General features: G+C 46.9%; 1 protein-coding gene across 2 annotated transcripts in view; it reads left to right on the top strand.

Annotated features, from left to right (window-relative positions):
* MEGF11 (multiple EGF like domains 11) overlaps positions 1-15876 on the top strand; it is a 318172-nt gene that overhangs the window by 106785 nt on the left and 195511 nt on the right. The window contains exons 2-4 of one of the 2 annotated variants that reach the window (XM_039865256.1): positions 932-1037; positions 5318-5419; positions 9342-9442. In XM_039865256.1, the coding sequence (XP_039721190.1) occupies positions 940-1037; positions 5318-5419; positions 9342-9442 (301 nt within the window). In that variant the 5' untranslated portion in view covers positions 932-939. Of the gene's footprint in view, positions 1-931; positions 1038-5317; positions 5420-9341; positions 9443-15876 lie in introns of those variants that run through there. The other variant, XM_039865257.1, reaches the window with a different exon arrangement.

A 15876-nucleotide genomic window follows, 5' to 3' on the forward strand; every position in this document is an offset into this window, starting at 1 on the left:
CATGAAGTCCTGGGGTGCTAGTACAGGAAAGAGCCACGGGGGTCATTTCAGTCATTCTGATCTGAATGGTTCTCTGCCTCTACGAGGAGCCCTTTGTTAGGGAATCCTCAGTGTAGGGGACCAAGGGTGTTGGCATTCTGTGTAGGCACACTTAATGCCTGTCACAGGCTGTCACTTCAGGGTCTTAGATCAAACTCTACAAGCACTTCCTTGAAGCTCCCTACCAAGCTGCCCAAGCCCTTCATCCCATGGTGGGAATGACATGCGTTGACTTGCATCAGCCTGGCTCTCAGTGACTAAATATCCCATAACAGCAAGAGAAGCAAGATGTAGCCTTCTGGGTGGCTTGCTTGATCAGAGCTGCTTGAAGGATTTTCTCAGCTTAGCTACTCTGAGGGCCACGCCAGACGCTTTTCTTTTCTTTCTTTGTGGCCAGAGGGAGCAAGGAGAGGATGTGAATGGGCAAAGTACATCAAAGATGATGGAGAAGGGAACAGAGGGAAGGGGCTTCCTTTAAAGTAGTTAAATCAGGGGTTCTTGGTCCAAGAATGGGCTCAGGAACCCTTGAGGACACCCTGAAATCATAGCCACATGTTGTGTGTGTGGGCATTTTTCTGGGGAGGTCTTTAACTTTCATTAGATTCTCAAAGCACTTTGAGAGCCAAAAATTTTTGAGAAGCCCTGGCCTGAAATTTCCACTTTTCCCTGACTCAGGCTTCCTACTCTCTTGTTACTCAGAACCAGTGAAGTGTTACCGTGTTAGGCAGAGCCTGCAAGTATAAAATATCAAATGCTCATTACATGATGATGATGGGAAACTTCATCTGCTTAGCGAGTCTGCTTTGCCCCTTCATATGAGGTCTCAACACCAGACAGATGCCTGGGAAAATGGGCTGATTAATGATGCTGCCTCCTTTGTTCTTCTGCACAGGGCCTAGGATGGCGCTCTCAGTGACCGGGCTCATTGTCTTCTCTCTCCTGCAAACCACCCTCTCCCTGAACCCTGAGGACCCCAATGTGTGCAGCCACTGGGAGAGGTAAGATATGTCTCAGATGGCCAGGCATTTCCTGGGGCTTCACCTGGGTTTAGCATTGTTGGGCCAAAGCAGAGGCAGGAGATACAAAAGCTGTCCACCCAAGGCCTGCATTCCAGCTGAGGAGACGGCACAGATGCTCAAAGATAGGACAAAGCAATACAGATTCTGTCTGACTCAGTATGGTGGGAGGTCAAGGTGTAGGAGGTTGAGTGACAGGCAACTAAATGATACAGTCTGATGGATGACAATGTATGTTCCTCCTTGTGTTCACACTTCCCAGCCATTTTACAGAGGAGGACATAGAGGCCCAGAGGGGCTCAGTGCCCATCTGCAGCCAGGTGGGGTGCAATGAGTGACTGGTTCAGATGGGTTGTTCTCCAATGCTGTGATATCTTTTCTGGTCTTCCAGAACTGGCAACAATGCAACAGCTCAGATGTGCAGGGTAGCCAGTAGCCTGCCCCAAGGAGGATGGGTGAGGGGGCCCTGCTGTTTTCCATCTGGTTGGGGGAGGGAGACTGCCAGGGGAAGGGCAGCCAAGGGCTAAGGCAGAAGAGCTGGCTTTGGCATTAGGTCCTGGGGAACAGACCAGGGCCCTGCAGACAGCTTGACTTTGAAGCACAAGGTTAAAGTATTGATTTTGGTGAATAGAAAGACAGTGACCAGAGACCCAATGAGGAAAAACCGAATTAAACCCTGGGATTGATTGGCCGTGCTGACCAGGATGACTCTGCCACTTAGATGTTAATAAATCAAATGAATAAAATTAAGATGAGGGCCCAATGAGGGAGGCAGATGGCAGAGGACAGGTGAGGGGGTGGTCCATGCTCCACACCCATGAGGATGAATGTCTCGGCCCCACGGCAGGGAAAGGCACCTCACCCAGGGCTCTGGAGGGACTGGCTGGGGAGGCAGAGGGACAGTGCCCACACCAGCATGATCGCCAGTGACTGGGCACTCTACGGGTAGTCCCTACAGAATTGAGGCTGGAGCAGCAGGCAGTATGTCTCTTTTTGGTGAAGTGGGAAGAACATGAAATCTGTGATGAGTAGACCTTTGTTCATTCCAGTCTGGTATTTTCTACCTGTTAGTTCTATGACTTTGGGGACATCTCTGAACCACTCTGAGCTTACTTCTACCTCTGTAAAGTTGGGGGAAGGGATTATGACCCCTGCCTCCCAGGCTTGTTGGAGGATCAGGGAACCAGCTTCATGAAAGTGTTTTGCGGACTGTAAAGCTCAATTATTGCCTTTCCTTGTTGACAACTCTGGCTTTGCAGGAAGTGGTTATCACAGACTTTAATGCATGCCAGGCTCACTGAGAGTATAGATCCTGGGTCCTAGCCCAAGAGACTCTGATTCCATAAGTCTGGGGTAGAGCTTAGGAATATGCATTTTTCATAAGTTTTCTACATGATTCTAAAGTGACTCAGGCCCCCTGCCACTTCTAGTTTTGGTGAATTTAAACTTTTCTTTCTCAGTCGGTGAGAGAGATATCAGGTGGAATTGCATATTGGTCTCTGATATGCAGGTTCCAGTCTCAGCAACCCCCTTTTGTCCACCTGTCCTTGTTGAGACATAGTTGCTTCCTGCTGATGTCAGTGCTGTATCCCAGCCCCCAGAATGCCTCCTTCTCATCTGCTCACCTCTGCCTTTTCTCACTGCGTCCATCCAGGTCCCCCTCCTCCAGGAAGCCTTCCTTGATGGCAGGGCCCACACTGACTTCCTTCTTCTCTAAGTCCCATTCGTACCAGTGGATCAGTTCAAACTTAAACTGAATTCTGATTTTCTAAACCTGCCCAACATGAATACATTTGGAATATGAAAATATTCTGAACTCGGCCTGTGTTGAGCTGACTTTTCAAGCTGATTGGGCTATCAGCCAAATATATAGCTTTGATGAGAGGACAAGGAGTGATCCTAACAGCTAAAATGAGGTCTGGGTTACCCCTGGGCTTCTCCAGCCTCTAGGGAGGCCTTGCAGTGATGCCCCTTAATACTAGGTGCCTCTTCTTTCTTGGCTTTTCCAGCTTAGCTCCATTGCCAGTTACACATGGATGGATCTAGTCTGTGTCATTCCAGAAACACAGCCCAGTCCCCAGAGACTGCTTAGGGAGAATTTCCCAGCTGGATTAGTGCTTCTGGCAGGCTCCTTGTTAATTACGCCCCTCCACCATAAAACACAGTGGAAAGACCTCCGTTGGCTAGTAAAGTCCAGCTCTACAAGATTAATCTGGCCCCTCATTAGCATGTTGGCAAATGAGCATGTTAAACCACTCAGCCATGAAACCAGGGGCATACATTTCACCCTGGTGACTTGGAGTTGGTTCAAGGTCTCGTTGCCAGACTTGCTCTGCTCAGGGCACCCCTGCAGAGCCAGATCTGTCCCTATGACACCCTCCCTGTCCCCTCTGTTGGGATGATGACTTTTCTCTGAGCACCCCCTGTTCCTGTCAATGCTGGGGAGGGACTGCCTGAACCCCCAAGTACAAAACAAAGGTGGGGAGTCCATTCTCTGTGTGGGTCTTCCTCTGTCTCCCTTACCATGGTCTGGGAGGAAATAACCCTCAGTGACTAACTAGCACAGGAGGTGAATTACTGCCAATTTTATAATAATGATGGTCAATTTCTATTACACACTTACTGTGTACCTGTTAAGCATTTTACATATATTATCTTGCTTTATCTTCCCAACACTCTGAGAGATTGATACTATTATTACCTTCTTTATTCCACAATAACTATACGAAGCCCCTGGTATTATTATCACAGATTTACAGGTGAGGAAACAAAGGTTTATATGAGTCTTATATGTCTAAAAACATGCTGCTGACAAGTGACAGGGTTCAACCTTGACCCAGAGCCCATGCTTCTTATTCATTTATTCTCCTGCCTCTAAGTGAGGTGCTCAGTAGGTGTATCAGAGCACAGGGTCATGGAATTTCAGAGTTGGAAGGGGCCTTTGGGAAGCCAGGGGTGGGTACGGAGCTGCCTAGTTTCTTCAAATCTATAGATAAAACAGGGTTTTAGGCCAAGTCTGCATAGATGTGTATATCTGATGCACATCTCACCAAGTAGAGGTTCACCAAGGGTCTTCCTTATATCCTCCTTGCTTGAGAGAAACAAATGTCCCACCACCCTGAGCCCCTCCTGGGCATTGCTGGCTGCTTCTGGCCTCCTCTTTCTGAATTCTAAACCTTTGACATTTCAGGCGTCAAAGAGCCTGCTGTGGATTTAGTCAGGGAGCTGGCATGCCCAGCCCCCTTATGAGTAAGCCAACAGTTTCCTCAGGCAAAGCAGATGGGCTTTTATAGCCTGGACCTGGCCATCTGGCCCAGGTCAGTGAGCCTTCTAGGGGGAAACATTGAATAGTATCAGCCTACATAAAAATTAATTCCTGAAATCTCAGCTGTGGTCCTCGCCCAGCCTGCACCGGAAGTGTGAGTCTGCTTTACATTCTGGTTTAATTGCCTTTTCATACAACTTCCAGGGGTGGACAGGTAGCTTGTTGAAGCTGGGACCTGCTTTCCTGTAGCTTCCACCCACTGGTCCAGGTTTACAGCTAACAGACAGAATGATGAGATACCACTTTGATCAGGAGGCCTGTGGTATGTCCTTGATGGACCCCCAACTATATAATAAGGCAGAAGGTAACTGGTGTTTTGGAGGAAGTCAGTTATCCCCTCTGATGCTCAGTTTCCTCATCTGTAAAATGAGGATAACAATGCCACCTACCTTAGAAAGATTGTGTGAAGATTAAAAGGGATTAAAACACTTAACACAAGGCACTTAATATCTATCAGCAACTATTGCAGCTATGTGACCTGGGCAAGTCACCTCTTTCGGAGCCTTAGTTTCTTCATCTACAAAATGGGGCTACTTACTTTCACACAGTTGCTGCAAAGATCAGCTTCCATGCAGGTGCTTTGTAAACCATAAAAATCTAAACAAGTATAGACTATTTTAAAAAACTTGTTGACCGTGCCTTCCAGAATCACATAAGGATAAACCCTCCTTTATTCATTCTCTGTTAAATGAAGAAATGAACTAGAATGAGCTGGGAGAAAGAGCACGAATGGGTATGTCCTGGATTCAACCAGGGATCAGGTGGGTATGGATGCCAAGGGCATCCAGGGCAGCAGGAGGATAGTGGGGTAGGAGATTTTGGAGCTCCTGGACACTTAGTTGTGGCCTGGCTCCCCTGGGAAGGGAGACCACACCTTGAATACCAACTCAGCCTCCCAAGGGCTGACCATAGCTTCCATTTCCTGTTTGGTTCTCAGCTATGCCGTGACCGTCCAGGAATCCTATGCACACCCCTTCGACCAGATCTACTACACACGATGCACAGATATCCTCAACTGGTTCAAGTGCACCAGGCACCGGTGAGTACCTCTCTCAGATGACTGGGCAGGGAAAGATTGCCAGGTCCTCTGGGCTTGCCTTTGTACCAATTAGTAAAAGGCCCCTGTCACAGATGTGGTCAGTATACCCTATATCCCCTTGGTACTTACTCTTCACATTGAACCCTTGAAATGCTCTACTGAGGGCTTCTTTCTTGCCAGAGGAGCTTATGAGCAGGGCAGGCCAGAAATGCTAGAGAATGTCCTTGGGTGCATCCCTCAACCAGTGACAGGTAAGTAGTAGGTAGGTAAATACCCTAGCTTCCTCTTCCTAAGGAATAACACTTTGAACGTGTTCTATACTATATCCCAGTGGTCCCCAGTCACATGTAGCAGTACTATGCTCAACAGCACACCCTGAATTGATTGCCTGTACTTTTCTGTCTTGTTTTTCTATTCCCCTCCTAGTGCTTCCTAGGATCACCTCCCAAATAAACTACTTATCCTTGAATCCTTGCCTTAGGTCTGCTTCTGAAGGAAAATTCAACCTAAGACAGTCCCCCTCAGAGCAGATGTAGCCCCATGCTAGGGCATCTAGCTTGGAGAACAGAGTGCAGGCTAGAAGTCAGCACCCTATCAGCATCTGAACAACCGCATGTGGGAATCTTGCTCCTTTGTCTACCACCCTCCTACAAGTCATGACATACTCCCATGTCACTGGGGGAGAGAGGAGAGGAAGAAAGAACATGTTTCATTGGATGATTCTGAGCAAGTCACTTTATTTTGAGATTCTCGTGCACTCATCAAACAGAATGATCCTTGCCTTACCTACCTCCAGGGTCTAGTGAGGTCAGGGATGTGAAAATACTTTGAAAAGTGCAGGGGAGAATAGAGAAGAGTAAGATATTAGACCTAGAGAAGGTGGCATTATTATTTGAGGGAGTGAAAAACCAGCAGACAAAGGGGTTAAGTGAGGGAATGAGGAAGAAGCCACCTGGAAGGCCCTTTTCCTAGTTGTTGAGCATCTGTGTTGGTTCCAGATTTCTTTTGTTTCCTCCTTGTGGGCCTAGTCTCTGGTTTATAGACAGGAATCATGGTGGGTAGCGTGTGGATGGGGAAACTTGCTCTGTGCTGAAAAGCTGAAATCCTGGTATTGTTTGAGATTTTGTTAGTAACTTGCTGTGAGACAATGAGCATAGGTATCATAGCCACTTTAAAATCTTTGTCTGCTAATTCAATATCTGAGTCATCTCAGGGCTTGCCTTCATTGATTGCCTTTTCTATTATATAGGTGATATTTTCTAGTTTCTTTATATGTCTAGTAATTTTGAATTGTATTCTGGGCATTTTGAACAATGGAGATTGTAGAGACTGAATTCTATTTTGTTCCTCCAGAGAGTATTGACTTGTTGTTGCTTATTTGTTTGTTTTAGCAGCCAGTTAACTTGTCTAAACTCAGTTTAGTTTCCAAGCTCTGAAAATTCAATATTTTTAGCTTTAGCTGGACTGCTCGGAATCTGCTCTCTACACATTTAATTCATGGGCCAAAAGTCTGGGCAGAGATTTTATAAAGAATATGGGGCTTTCCTCTTTGTGGCTCTCTTCTTTCTTGGGTTTCCCTTCTCATTTTCTAGTTGCTGAGTCCACCCTGGATTTGTCCTGTGGTTCTTCAAACCAGTAAGGCTGCAAGTCTTCTATCTGAATTTTAGACACCTGGAGTATTCATTGTTGACTGGGGCCTGCCCTTGGGCTAACCTTGCACAGTGTCATTTCCTTCTTCCTAATGTCTACTTCCCTCCAGTATCTACTTCTGTTCTCTTCTAGTACCTTCAGGTAGTTGTTTTTACATTTTCCCCAGATCATATAGCTGTTTGCAGGAGGGTTGGTCCAACAGAAGCTACTCAGCATTACTACGTCCCCTTCCCCTAACCCTTGACTGTGAAATGAGGAGGTGAGACCATATGCCTTCTTCTAACTTCCCCAGTTGTGCCAAGTTAGCTGCCTGTGGCCCTGGTCAAAGATGGAGGCAGAAATATAATTCCTGCTCCCTCCATAAACCTGTCAGGCCCTGTGCCAGAGCTAAGTTTGCTCTGAGGTGTGGCTTTGTCAGGTCCTTGGAGGCTGGAGCTGCCGTCCGTCACCACTGGGGAAAGGTGAGTGAGTGGCTGTTTATTAAAATAGGCTGCATTCCTGGAACATGAATTATTTTGCTAAATTATTGAGTCGCCTTACAGCTTTCTTGATGACCTGGAATGTGCACACTGACAGCTGCACCATCAGTCTGCCTCTGTGTGGAATGCCTTGTTTGAGTGCAGCATCCTTCTCCCGACAGCAGCCTGGCTCCCAATTCCTTCCCTCTCCTGCTTCCCACCCCAGTGCTGAGAGCAAGCAAGGATGGGGAAGCCAAAAGCTGTGGGGATATCTCTCTCCTGGGAGGCTTTAATGACGCCAAGACCACCTTTCCATTGGAGGGCTTTAGGAGAACCCAGTTTGGTAGGAGGAATAGACTGGATGACCTCTGAGTCAACCCCAAGTTGTTCTTTATCTGAGAGGCTTACACCACCCCTGAAATTGCCAGGAGCTGCCTTCCTGTGCTGGGAAAGTAGCTTCACTTTGAAGCCGGCTTACCTTTCATTATGGGCTTTTGACAAAGTAGAATGACCTTAGTTTACGACATTCCCAAATATCACGGATTTCCCCAGAGTCTACACTGTCATTTGTCATAGAGCGAGGGCTTTAAGGACTGGGAGCCTGTGCAGTAGGACTCCATTCTCAAGTGGGCCTGACCCTCGATGGAGAGCAGACTGCCAGTATGTCCATTGACCAGCCCCCACTGTTCTGGCCGCTGAGGAGGAGTCTACAGGGCAGGCTTCCCTGGAGTGCTTGTGGGAAAATGAGAAAGCTCTGGCTTCAAGGCCCGAGGACTTGGGGTTGAGTCCTAGTTACATGTCATGACCTTAGGAAATTACTTCCTCTTTGTCTTTAATGGCCACTTCGCATCTTTTCCATTTGATCCTGTGTGTGAGGACGGGGCTTTGCCTATCAATACCCCATTTTGACTCTCTCAGAAGGACTCAGTCCTCACACCATCTATTTCCCTTGTCTTGTTCTTTCACAATGGCCATCCCATAAGCCCAGCAAGCCACCCTATAGGAACTGGCACAGGGCAGTAGTTAAGCCTAGTGGGTTTGAATCCTGGCTCTAAAACTGTTCAACTGTGTGACCTTGAGCAAGTCATTAACTTCTCTGACTGTGTTTTCTTATCCATAAAGCAAAGTGAGCGGAGGGGTACATACAATTCAATAAGAATAAAAAGTCTAAAAAAGAAATAAAATAAAGGGGCATAATAATGCTACCTACTTCAAGGAGGGAATGGAATGAGATTTTGCCTATAAATCTCTCTGGCATGGGGTGAATATAATACCTTCCCCAGGAGGTATTATTTTTGGTATAGGAGAGATTAATCCACATCTGGGACTGAGTCAGACTCATAGGGTCTTTTTGCTGACTCTACTTCAGTTCTCCGAGTGGACGGACCTATTCCTAGGGTCTGTGAACAGTCTGCTTATTGGGGTGGTGGCGATAGGCATAGAAACTCTCAGAGCCCCAGTCCCATCCAGGTTACCCCATGGGCTCCTCTAGCCCAGCTTCTGGAGGTTTTAAGGCAAAGCCCCCAGTTACCCTCCAGAACATCACCCTAGAAAGTATCTTCTGCAAGCTTTCTAAATATCACTCTGAAGAGACTGGTGAAATGTCAGCAGGTGTAGCAAATGCCCTGTCAGTAATATAACCACCCAGATCCTGCCATCGATTGTTTTTTATTGTGTTCCTTCATATTTGAAACCACCATGCATTTTAAAGTAATTATTGAATGGCATCCTCGATATAGCTTAACACAAATATCATTCTAACAGGAGTGATTGATTTTCAATATTTTCAAGTGGCTTTCTCCCTTGTGCCTTAGGATCAGCTATAAGACGGCATATCGGCGCGGTCTCCGGACCATGTACCGGCGGAGGTCCCAGTGCTGCCCTGGCTACTATGAGAATGGAGACTTCTGCATACGTATGTAGGGGTGTATGTAGGGGCTGTCTCTATTCTGGCTTCAGTCGGGATGAAAGGGGAGGGGAACCAAGGGGAAAGAGGTAGGACTGTCATTCAGGCCCTGGATCATAGGCCTCAGAAGTCCTTGCCTGCTGCCATCTCTGAGGGGGCAATGGGTCTGGTGCAAATGTGTTAGCACAGATTTGTCCATCACACTGACCCTCCTAAGAGGGTGGATGGAAGCAAGTCAGTTCTAGGCTTTAATGGGAACAGGAAAGAAGTAGATGCTTCTATAGTGGGTGCTCTGGAGAGCAATGGGGAAGAAGTATTCAGTGCTTGGCACAGAGTTAATGGGGAGATGGATGGGTGGGTGGATGGATAGATGGATGGATCAATGGATGGATGGATGGATGGATGGATGGGCAGGTGGAAGAGAGGAAGGCAGGCTGGATCATTGGATTGCAAGATCATAGTACCCAAATAGATGGTAGCAAGAATAAGATAGATCACAAGGGACCGGTTCCAGTAAGTGGGAGGATTTCCATAAAGGATTGGAAGACACTGAAGAAAAAGTGGGTTCATGAAGGACATTTATCACCTCTTTCCCTATTTGTCTATAGTGGTTCAGAAAACCGAAGCCTTAGTGTCCCCAGAGAGAAAAGGGCTGGGTTGCTGGCAGCTGCAGGCCCTCTGGGTAGGGGGCAGTGTGGTGCAGTGAGAGACAACCAGGAGCAGGAGCCTGTAGATCAGTGTTCTGGTTTCAGCTTCCTAGGCATATGGCTTTGGGCAAGTCACTTAACCTCTCTGGGAGAATGGTTGAGGGCCCTGCTAGAGTCTAATGGACTCTTTCCCTATTCACCTCTGACCAGTAGAATGGGGCCAGTCTGGGGCTCTCCAGTGGGCATTAGAAGATTCCCTCAAACTGAAGGAGAGTGTCAGAGAAGCTGGGAGCCCCCTGTTTAATGACCAAGAGGAGAATCCACCCCCACAGCTTCTGCCTCTGCATTTGGAGGCAGATTTAAAGAGTGATTTTCCTTGTTAGTATTCTCCTTGCCATCTGGGTGGGTAGAGCAAGCTAGCACCAGAGAGAGAATTTGGGCAGAGTGGGCGTGTTGATGTTAGGAATGAAATGACAGTTTTCCCCGTACTGTTGTTACATTTCCCCTAATGCCAGAGAAACTCGATTCTAATTGTATTATAGGAATGAATGAAAAATGCTCTAGCAAACGGGGTCAATACTGATGGTTTTGTAGGAAAAATACACAGCAAACTCAAAAAGCTCTTTCTCAAAAAGTAGGGCAGAGGACTGGGCTGGGACAAAGCCTTGGTCAGTGCCTCACCTGGGATGCGGTCATTATGGGGACCTGGGTATAGAAGTGAGGTCAGGACCAAGGCTTCACTGCTGCTGCTCTGTCTGCCTAGGATGAAACAAGAGTCAGGCCGGTGGTGGGATGTGGAAGTCATAGAGCCCAAGCAGGATGGACATGAGAGCACAGTGATGGACTCAGGGAAATTATAAAGGGATTTCGGATGTCAGCACGGGGCTCCAGGAATGGATGAGCAACTTCTCTTTCAAATTTCCATTAGTGGATGTTGGTTAAACTCTTGGAAATGAAGAGCAGGGCAGAAGCACTAAGTGTCCTGATTGCATAGGCACAGGCTCAGTCTTGCTGACTGGGAAGGCAGCTCCTAACCTCCCACCTATTACTTATGTAACTGCCAGGCACTGTCTGCTGAGCTAGTGGCCACAGGCAAGTCCACCCTAGGAAGCCAATCTTGAAAAGCCACTTTCAGGACTGAAGGCTTTTCCTAGGAGCAGACAGGAGAGTTTCAGCAGCAAGATGGAGCATTGTGGCATAATCGGTGCTGGTAGTGATGACACGGAGGGGCAGTAGGCACACAGGCCCGTGTCAAATCTTTGCTCTCTCAAATCCTTCCTCTTTATCCTCATCAGAAGAAAAATCCTAGCTTCTTTCTCTTCATTAGCGTCTGCAGAGTCCACACCCTATGCCAGGTACCATCCCGGTCACTTCACGTACAACTAATCAGCTCCTCACAACAGTCCTCTGAGGTAGGAACCCTTATTTCTCCCAACTTTCTAGCTGTGTGATCTTGGTCAAGTTACTTAATTGCTCTGTAACTCAGCCAGAAAGTGGTAGAACTGGGATTTATACCCAAGCTGTCTGGCTCCAGAGTCTGCTCTGAATCACTTGGACTAGGCAAGATGTCACCTCTCTGAACCTCAGCTTCCACTCATGTAAAATGGGGATAGTAATACTTACATCACCAGGCACCAGGTAGGGGCTCAATAAATGTCATCTCTCTCCTCCATGGCTTTGGGTCATAACACTCATTCAGTCTTGGCTCTTATTTTAATTTCTCAGAGATCCATGGACCCTCTCCCTGGAGAAACACATGCTACATATATAAACTTACACATACACTCAGCACTTTGCTCACAATTTCAATGGGTTCATGGATCATTTGAAACCTTTACTCAGTCTTTGGACCCATGATGAGTAGTTTCTACCATATGCTCATGTTTATCCATCCAACTTATACTCGTTGCTTCCTATTATGCAAATGTGAGGGATATAGATACAAATGAGAGGTGGTTGCTGCCTGGAGGAGCTTGCAGCCTTGTGGAAGGAGGTGGTTGGTCTGGTACACAAATACATGCATCAGAGTGTTACGTATGCCTTGACGGTCATCATTATAAAGTAAGATGGGATAAAGGGGAGAGGCTGTCTTTTTAGCCACACCTATCTACTGAGTGTTAAAGAGAAATCAGCTACAGACAGATGAATGAAGGGGGACACCCTGGAAGGGTATTTCGACCCAGTAGTTATTAAACGCCTATGATGGCCCACCCACAATGCTGTGCTGCCGGATAGAGGAGAAGTGTCAGAAATAGCTCCTGTCCTGGTGGAACCTACATTCTTGGGATGGGAAGTCTAGAACACACAAGAAATCATTAGATAACAGCTCAAAGAGAAACGTGATAAACACTAGACAGAGACCAGATAAGCTCAGGCAGAAGAGAGTGCCGTGATCCCTTAGAAGGCTTTGTGGGGGTTTGAGCTGGATGGAAGAGCATCTTTGGAGTTGGGTTAGAGAAGGATCCCTGTCAGCAAAGACATGGAGCTGGGCTTGAGCATGGTGGGGAGCAAGGCGGCTGGTCTGACCACGGTTAGCAGATCTGGGCTAGAAGAAGAGGAGGCGAGAGGCTGGCTGGGTGAGGCAGTTATTAATTTCCTAGGGCTGACCTTACAAAGCACAACAGCCTGGGTGGCTTAAATAGCAGGAATTTACTGTCTCACAGTTCTGGAGGCTAGAAGTCTGAGATCGAAATATCGGCAGGGTTGGTTCCTTCTGAACGTTGTGACAGCAGGTCTGTTCCAGGCCTCTCTCCTAGCTTCTGGTAGTTCTTTAGCTTGTGGCAGTGTAATTCCCTTCTTCACATGGCATTCTCCCTGTATGGGTGTTAGTCTTTTTATTAAAATACCAGTCATGTTAGATTAGGGCTCAGCCTAATGACTGCAGTTTAACTGTCTCCCAATAAGGTCTCATCCTGCAGTATAAGGGGTTAGTTAGGACTTCCACATATGAATTTGAGGAGGACACAGTTCAAACCAACAGGTGGGTGTCAGCCATTACCAGCGCTCTCTTGTTCCTGCCTATCGTGATGGTAAAACAGGGAATGGGAACCAGCTAGCCTGCCATGGGCTTTGTTTCCTGTCTGTGAGAGAATCGAGATCCAGGGTCAGGGAACTTGCAAGAGGGAGAAATGATAGTGAGGGGGTGAAGGATCATGCTCAGGGTGCTGGTGCCAGATGAGAAGTTAGTAAACCTGGGAGTATTCAGGAGCTAAAACCCTGCCACTCCTGCCCCTCTACTCCTCCCTCTCCACCCCTTGGAGGCCAGAGAAACTTCAAGTTCACCAGAGCCTGATGGGAACCCATGTGGTGTTAAGAGTCTGTAGGACCCCTCACAAGACATCACGCATGGTCTGGGAAGAGGGAGAACATTGATCTCCCTCCAAAGCCACATTCTTGGAGCCTTATTTCTAGGCACATGGTAGAAGGACACTGGCCTGGGAGTAAAAGTGCTGGCTGACTCTGCCACTAACTAGCTGTGTAATCTTGGGCAAGTCCCTTTGCCTCTCTGGTCGCACCGTGACATAGGATGGCTCACCTCTGTGCATGGAAGGAGGAAAGGTGAAACAGTGAGTAAGAGGGTCCTGGAAAACATAAACCTTGATACAGATGCAAGTGGCACTATTTTTCTTCTCTTTGCACCATTTGCTCTGCTCCAGAAAAGCCAATACTCAACCCAGAGCTCTTAGCATTCCTTCTAGAACCATCTGTACTAGAGCTGCCCACCCCCTCCCATTATCTACAGATACAGCTGAGTTCTAGTCCCCAGTTGGTTGCCCAGGCATCAGATATTTCCTGAGGATCACTGGGCACAAGCACATTTTCTTTTTTCTTTCTCTTTTCTTATGAGATAGGGCAGTTGGCATCTTTACCTCTTGCCAACAGAACTCATTTTAAGTCATGTTGTGGAGTTTGAGGCATTTTGGTAAGCTCTGTTCTTTGCAAATATTAGCCTTATCAGACAGGATGGACTAAGTTATGCTGCAGTAACAAACAACGCTCAAATCCCAGTGGCTTAAAATAATGCTTTATTTCTTGTTCATATTGCATGTCCATTGCGGGCTAGGTGGGGCCTGCTCCTTGTCGCTCTCACCCCAGGATCCAGGCCGATGGAGCAGCAACTCTCTGCAACATTGCCGGTTGCCATGGAAGAAAGAAGAGGGCTTTGGCAGGTCTTGAAGGCAGAAGGCCAGAGTATTTAGTGAACAGTATTAATGCTTGTCACAAGTGACGTACAGATGCCACAGTAATCACAATCCACAGTGTTTTACTGAACGCCTGATAACCTAATATCAGAATCACCGGGAAGACTTGTTACAACACCTACTTCTGGGGCTCAGCCTCAGAGTCTCTATTTAGAAGATTTTGGGTAGGAATGGAGAATTTGCATTTCTAACAAGTACCCAGGTGATGCTCATGCTTCTGGACTGGGAACCACGCTTTGAAAACCATTGGTCTTCATTATGATAAGGTTGCTGTACTAACAGAGTAAATTGAATAATTGCAAAGTGCCTAGTAGTTTGCTTAACAGGTGCCCCTTAGTATTCTGAGCTTGTCCTAATGAGCAGCAAGCTGCGAGCAGGCCTCAGAACAGCCAATAAAGAGGAGAACTTGCCTTCCCAGTCCTCCTGTCTCCTGTTCCCCTTTGTCAGAGTTTTCTCCATGGGGATGTAACTCCCCTAAATGTCCAAGTGATGTCCCTTTCGGTGGCTGCGTGAAATGCCAGCACATACCTCCTGCAGTGTGGAATGGAAAATTAGCCAGAAGCTCCAGGTACATAGCTGAGGGGCCTGGCTGGGCTTTGACCTCGGTGCCAGGTTGGGAGTGATCAGCGTACTTGGGCACCTAGTCAGGCTGGCCCTCAAGAAGGACTGCTCCCGCCCAGTGGAGTCAGTCTGCAGAGGGGTGGCCAAGGGGGAGCCAGCGGCTGAAGATCTGGGAGACTGGCCTCACTGAGGGAACTTGAGGATGGATACGATTTAACTCCAGTAAACGCCTCACTCCATTTTTTGGGATTTAGGTCACCCTGTTTTATTATTGCAGTTATATTATACCGTCAATTATTATTTAAATTTATTTACATGCTTACTGATTTCTTTTCTTCTCATCTCTTCTCAGTCCTTACTTCTTCCCTCTCAATTTGGCTTCCCTCTCAATTTGGCTTCATCCTTCTTGAAGGGTCACTTTAGTTCTTTCCAGGAGAGTCTATGAGTGAACAACTCTTATGCTTGTCTGAAAATGCCTTTATTTTGCCCTTCTCTTGAATGATGATTTAGCTGCCTATGAAATTCTAGGTTTTCGGTCATTTTCTTTCAGCAGTTTGAGAATGTTTTTCCATTGTGTTCTGGACTTTGTCATTGCAGTGCTCTGCAGTTTCCCTAGGATGTGTCTGCATGTGGAGTTATTTTTATTTATACCAGTTGCTCCTCAGAGGTATACGTCTTCCTCAAGCTAAGGATTCATGTCCTTTATCAGTTCTGGAAAATTCTCAGCCATCTCTCTTCAAATATCTCCTTTCCTTTACCCTCTCAGTTCTCTCCTGATAAAGCTCCAAAATGTTAGACCCTCACTCTATCCTCTACCTCGCTTAGGCCTTCGTTTTTCATCTCCTTATCTGTCCATGCTTTATCTCTCCATGCTGTGTCTTGGACAGTTTCTTCAGATCCATTTTTCAAATCCTTTAGTTCTGCTAATTAACCTTTCTGTTGAGGTCTTAATTTCAGTGATGACATGTTTCATGTTTTGTTTCTAAGAGTTCTATTGGTTCTTTTTCAGATCTGCATGTGTTTTTTTTTTTTT

Source organism: Pteropus medius, unplaced genomic scaffold (assembly GCF_902729225.1).
Source record: "Pteropus medius unplaced genomic scaffold, Ma_sr-lr_union100, whole genome shotgun sequence".
NCBI classification, from domain to species: domain Eukaryota; kingdom Metazoa; phylum Chordata; class Mammalia; order Chiroptera; family Pteropodidae; genus Pteropus; species Pteropus medius.